The 6,571-nt window shown below is 28.6% G+C and overlaps 1 protein-coding gene across 1 annotated transcript; it reads right to left on the reverse strand.

Annotated features, from left to right (window-relative positions):
• Positions 1-5,259: 5,259 nt before the first annotated feature.
• LOC108724545 (uncharacterized) lies at positions 5,260-6,356 on the reverse strand. Its single transcript, XM_018450975.1, has 3 exons — positions 6,299-6,356; positions 5,728-6,007; positions 5,260-5,498 (listed from the first exon to the last, which is right to left on the reverse strand). Exons 1-3 carry the CDS (start codon positions 6,314-6,316, stop codon positions 5,260-5,262), a joined length of 537 nt encoding a protein of 178 aa, XP_018306477.1. The 5' UTR covers positions 6,317-6,356.
• Between the last annotated feature and the right edge of the window lie 215 nt (positions 6,357-6,571).

Below are 6,571 nucleotides of genomic sequence, written 5' to 3' on the forward strand. Positions count from 1 at the left end.
AATACTAAATTGGAACACAAGGCTATTAAATTTTTACTGAAAGCTATGCGTAGTAATTTACATATTGTCATATTATAATAGTAAATTTAATGTTACGGCTGAAAAGGTTGATATAAGCGAGCTATTTGAGATAATGTAATGTTGGGGGGATGATTGCTAAGTTATACCTATCTATACTGTAATATGTACGCCATTGTTGAGAAGTTTGGTGCATTTCTAAATTTCGAAAGAAAATTTAACTAACTTATTGATTAAGATTGTAAATATACTATAATTTATTTATATCTATACTTTAATTTATTTCTAACTAGCTCGTATCCCTTCTATTTATTTACATTGATTTATTCTAATTGAGCCATATTATTATATTTATATTAAAATTTATATTATCTCCATTGTATATTAATAATGTACGTATAAAAATGAAAATGAATTTTATTTTTTTAAATAAGGTGATTGATAAAGAATCGTTATTTATCTAAAAATTATGAAATACTCCAAATTTTTTAGCGATAGTATATGGTGAATTTAATTGCAATAATTTGTTATAAATAATATATCTATCGAAATATGTTATATGAATTGTATACGGATTATTTTTGAACAAAATTTAAAAATGTCTTATTATTCAAGAACTTGCTGATTAAATAGTGTAAACTGTTGTTATTACTTGTAGTTGTCATTTTTGAACAAAACGGTTTATTATTTCCGTATCTGTGCATTAACTATAATTTAAAAATTCAATGTATTCCTGCACGCTCTGAACATGTTTTAATAATATTACAATCTGTTATCTTATTTTCACAGCTAGAAGACGTGATAATATTGTCAAAACGTTGTTAATATTATTAAATAAGTAATGAAGATAATGAAACAAATTAATCAGTTAACGTTTATTTGTTTGTAAAGCAAAGACTGTACTGATTGTTTCAAATCAACGATCATACTAGGAAGTTCACATAATATCTATAATTTTAACGACGAATTATTTGACGATACTCATCAGTATGATGTAAATGGAATGAAAACTCAGTAATTGTTACTATCATTTATGGAAATTGTAAAATTACATGCACCATTGAAAGGAATCATAGTGAAATAATCGAATTTGGAATATTTAAAGAGGATGTTTTATTATGTATCAGCACAATAGATCCAGCCGGTCTTCTTTAGCCTTCAATTGTCTAGTCGAATTGTATTTATTTAGAACCATATTTAAAATTATAATTCATAATCTTCTTTTTTCTTTTATATATTTAATCATGACTTAATGAAAATTCTGTGAGTCGACATGTATTATGCGTTATTATATTATATTGACTATTTTATAAAATTGTTAAACGTTTTACTTATTTAAATATCTTGTTTGCGCGTCTCGTAGTCGTTTAAATTATAATAATAAAGATTTTATGTCGCGTGTGTCAAGTATATGAGTTGTGTACTTACTAATTATGTTGCAAAAGTATAGTACGATTGCTGACTTTAATTTCGTAATTAAATCACCGTCACGTCTTTGCTGTATCTATACGAATGGCTCACTTTGTTGCTGCTTCTTCAAATGTAACGAGAAAATAATGGTTTAAGAAACTATAGAATCATAGCGGTCATAGGAGTCAATAGTAATAGATAAACATAATTTTGTGAAATCGTTAACGAGTTTTGAAATTCGCAATCCAATGGAAATTGGAAATTATATTTATTTAGAGCCTTATTTAAACTGTAATTCGTAATATTCTTTTCTTTTATATGTTCAATCATGAATTGATGAAGATTCTGTGAGCCAAAATGTTTTACGCATTATTGTGTCATATTCACTATTTTAAATCGTTAAATGGTGTACTTATTTAAATATCTTATTTGCTCGTCGCTTTCGATCGTTTAAATTTGACTAAAACAGATATTATGTCCTGTACTTGCATATGAGTTGTGTACTTACTAATTAGGTTGCAAAAATCTTGTTTGATGCAGATTGTCCAATTCCTTTAATTTAAATCGTCGTCACAGACACGTCTTTTTGTCACTCCAGTACCAATAAGGGTATGACATACACTGACGCTGTTTCTTCGCAATCGTATGAAATCAATAATAATTTAAAGAACTGTAGAATTCTAGCGGTCGTAAGAGTCAGTAACAGATAAACATAATTATGTGTGATCGTTGACAGTTTTTGAAATCCACAAATTAATTGAAATTTAAATTGCATCGTTTATTTTTAATAAAAAGTTGATTTAAAGCCGAAAAATTTATAAAACGCTTTATCTATTCGCGATATTATTTAAATTATTCCATATAATATACATTTTATTATTAATCCATGTTTTATTATTAATCCAATATTGTTGTTTGTTACGTTTATTTTCATTATGTTATGCCGCAATGATGGAGTTAATTGCGTTTGAACTGCGTATAAATCTTCATACTGGAAAAGAGTATTTCATTTGTCTTATATTAATTTAGTCCTTACATCTTTTACTGATATTTATTTATAAAGAATAAAGTGAACTGTGCATTTCAAGAAATTATTATACCAAAAAGAATGTAGTAATTAAATAAAGTATATTACTTTAAAATAAGAAAATATCTGGAATGGTATTATTTGGTCTCACAAAAATATTCATACAGTCAAGGAAATTAGCTTCTAAAATCGGGAACACATGCAATACTCGTTTGCTATATATTAAAATAGAATGTATTCAATGTATAAAACAGCTAATTATTATATGTAGATATATTCTCTACAAATAGAGTTTTTCTTCATAAAAATTTTGTTGTAGGAGTACTTTTTGCTCTCACTGTATATATATGTACATATATGTATACGCTGGTGCATAAGTATAATATGTTGAATACGTCGGAATACTCAATGAATATGTAACGAAATTTATTCGAAGATTATGAGTGGCTGAGTCATATAAGATTATGCATGTATTGTATGTAGTTATACGTATAACTGCATACAATACAGTTATCTTATAATGACGATACGTCTTATATAGGATTTAGCTGATAAGAAATAAAAATGGTTTAATTTAATGCATTTATTTCAGGTCATTATATATAAATGAATTTGTATGAGTCGCATTTGATATGAATGTAAGAAAGAAATTTGCATTATACAGTTATAATACTGTTATAACATTGAGAAACGGTGAACAAGGAAATGATTAATTTTTATCGTTATTTCGTTATAATAACAATTTGGTAATGATATTGCGAATTTTTTATGACGATAATGGTAGCAAGAAAGTTTGTCAAAAAAAAGTCAATAGTTACGTCTAACGGATTGAAAGTCATTATAAAAAAATAACTTTTTATTTGTCACTAGTAACTTTTATTTGTTACTTGTAACGTAAAAAGTAATTCGTCGCTGCATTATAAGTTTTTTACCATCTTTTTAGTAACCATAACGCGTAATAGAAGCGAAAGTTACGTTTCAAAGTGACTTTCTTAACTTTAGCGTAACTTTAACATTTAGTTAATTATCTTTACAGTTATAATAAATACAACGTTATTATTAAATTTTTAATATAAAAGAAAATGGTGAAAGTATATAACGATAACATAGAAATTATTTCATTCCCATAAAGTGCGTAATAATATTTAAGAAAATTTGATGTACCATCACATTGACAGGCAAAATAAAGTTACACTTTAAATTTCTTGCAGTGAAATCTCAGTGAAATACAAGAAAGTGAAAATATTTCACTTCTTGGAAGAAAGTGACAACTTTCACTCTTTTTAGAGTGAATTTTCGCTCCAAGGGAGTGAAATCTCACTTCAAAAAGAGTAAGATTAAAAAAAAAATGAATATCGTCACTCTTTCAAAAGTGGTTGTATTTTCACTCTCTTGGAATGAGATTTCACTGCAAGAAATTTAAGTGCATGTTTCTACAAAACGAATGATATAAATTGTAATATTTCTTAGGCCCGGTTGCAACGTTTGATTTTAAGCAAGGCTGAAAACTCTCTCTGTCTCTGTCTCTCTATCGCTTTGAAACGAGACAGAGAGAATTTTAAATCTTGCTTAAAGTTAAAGTAACGTTGGTGCAATCGGGCTTTAACGTAGCATTCAGTTAATGTTAAACAAGTTCTGAAGTATCTTAAAATTTCAAAGAAGAATATCTCCTACACGAACTTCAACCAGAAAATTCCAATGCAGAGAATGAAGAATTCCCTGCACTGGAATTTTTAATTCAGTCCCGATAATGAAGGACTGTACCTATATATATATATATATATATGTATATATTGTTAAAAAATTTAGAATTTATTGTTATTTTCCAAAAAGATTCAGAAATATGGGAACCAAAAATTCTTAACGATCATTAATTCTGTACAATAAAATATCATTTGTTAATCTGAGACCTCTTTAATGAAAACGAGTCTCACATAGTTACTACTACGAAATAAGTACATAGATAAAATAACGTATGCAATTTTGCTTTGATCTTTTATATTTGTTCCCTTCGATCACAAAATTTTTCATTTAATTATGTTATTTATTTCAGAATTCTACTTATATCGAAAAATATTACAATTTAAATTGTTTTTAATTAATTTAATTAAATTATGAATTTGTGATATAATAATATAAATTATGAATTTAGTTAGTTTATCAATTTTTGTGTCCACGAAACGTAACAAGATTCTATACCTTTAAATCCAAAAGGATTAATAGTTAGAATGTTTCTCTAATATTAATGCATCCTCCTTAATTTATAAAAAATACGTTAAAGAAGATTTATTAAGTATTGTAATCCGATGTGACGTCTTCGTCCTACTAATGTGATAGGTAACATTACAAAAATTGTTTACACATGAGATTACATAATGACCTATTTTTATATTAAAATGGCATTTAGTTATAATATTAAATTTAGCTTTTTCGCTATATTGAAGTAACCTTCATATTCCGTCGTATCCGGAGTAGTATCACTAATAAATTGTCCGCCTGCTTCAGAATTAGAGAAACAATGGAACTCACTTCTTTTGTACAAATTCTGAAAAACGAATAACTTATCAATACTTCGGCATGTTTATATTTTAGGATTCACAGACACAACTGTTTCGTTCAATGATTAAATGATTGAGAAAGGTTCGACTATTTTAATTCAACTTAGTAATCACAGATTCAAATTTGACAGAAGCGGATTGAAGCAATTTCTTTTGGTACAGTAATTAATAAATAAAAAATTAAGTTTCTGATGATATTTAAGTATGGTAAATAACATAATATGATAACTTCAAGATCAATGGTTTTTAGTATCCGCATAACCGGGACAAATAACTTACAAGACCATAACGCTGTTCCTGAGGCAATAGTTCTGGCTTATCGTTAAGTATTGTGCCAACGGCTACCATATCTGACTCTAGATCTATCTCGGGACATTGCAGTTGTTTAACAAAATCGTAAAATGGTGGCATCGGTTCCTCATATTCATCCCACATAACGTTGCATGCCACACGTCCGTTTCTCATTCTTAGAACACCACCTAAAGCTTTGAGGCCAGACATAAAAAATTATCTGATTGTCTTTACATGTCCTTTTTTTTAACTGTAGGGTAAACTAGGTTATCATGGCCATACGGAAAAGATGGCCATAGGCTGTAATTTTTTTAATAATTGCTAAATAGGCCATCTTTTAGTCATTCTAAATGCCTGTGGGACCATCTTCCCCGTATGCCCATCTTTTATCCGAGTTTACCAATACACCAAGCTATTAATTACCAACAGTTTCATATTTATTTCTTTTGTATTTTTCATAAAGGACCTTTTGCATTGAAGTTATGATATCTGTGTCACTAATTTTGCGACCTTTGGCACGCACTCTGATAACATTGCCCGCCCTACCCTCGCTGACAAAGAAAGTGCCCTTGTTGGTGAATATCATATGATCAGAATCAGTTAACTTTTCTATCTTTGTCTGCCCGTTACCTCTGTTTGCGAAAATAATGCGACTCTCGTTCCTAATATCATTAGGTGCTCTGTACGTTGCATTCATAATGAGCTACAACAATAGTTAGGTTTATCAGATACAGCAACAATGTCATAGGAGTGGTGTGTATGATAAAAACATAATTGAAGTTCAATAGATTATATTGAATAGTATTAAATCAATAGAATAGGATTACAAAACAATGGTAAGGTAACGGTGATTTGGTGATATGATTCGTAGATTATCACAGTTTGCTGTCTATTACCTTGCCAGTTATGTAGCAGTGATATATTACCATAACATATTGTCATAATGATATTATCCACGTGGGCATGAAAATGTGAAAATATTGATAATACGTACATGTCCGTAATAAGGCATGTATGGTTTTGTAGCGTAAGTAGATCCTATGATAAAGGAATCATGGCAGCTGGTTGTGAGTATATCTCGAATATTCCATGTTCTATAATTCCACCCTTCTAAATTTTCTGAATTGATTCGACCGTATTTCGCTATCGACGTGTTGCCACATAATCCTGTATGAATTATTCACTTTTTAAAGATACTTTATTTACTGAAAAATTAAACCCTTTTTGTTGTGATTTCTTACCTACTCCGGCAAGATTATATGGTGCT

Source organism: Mycetomoellerius zeteki, unplaced genomic scaffold (assembly GCF_001594055.1).
Source record: "Mycetomoellerius zeteki isolate Tzet28-1 unplaced genomic scaffold, Tzet1.0 scaffold309, whole genome shotgun sequence".
In the NCBI taxonomy this organism is placed as follows: Eukaryota; Metazoa; Arthropoda; class Insecta; order Hymenoptera; family Formicidae; genus Mycetomoellerius; species Mycetomoellerius zeteki.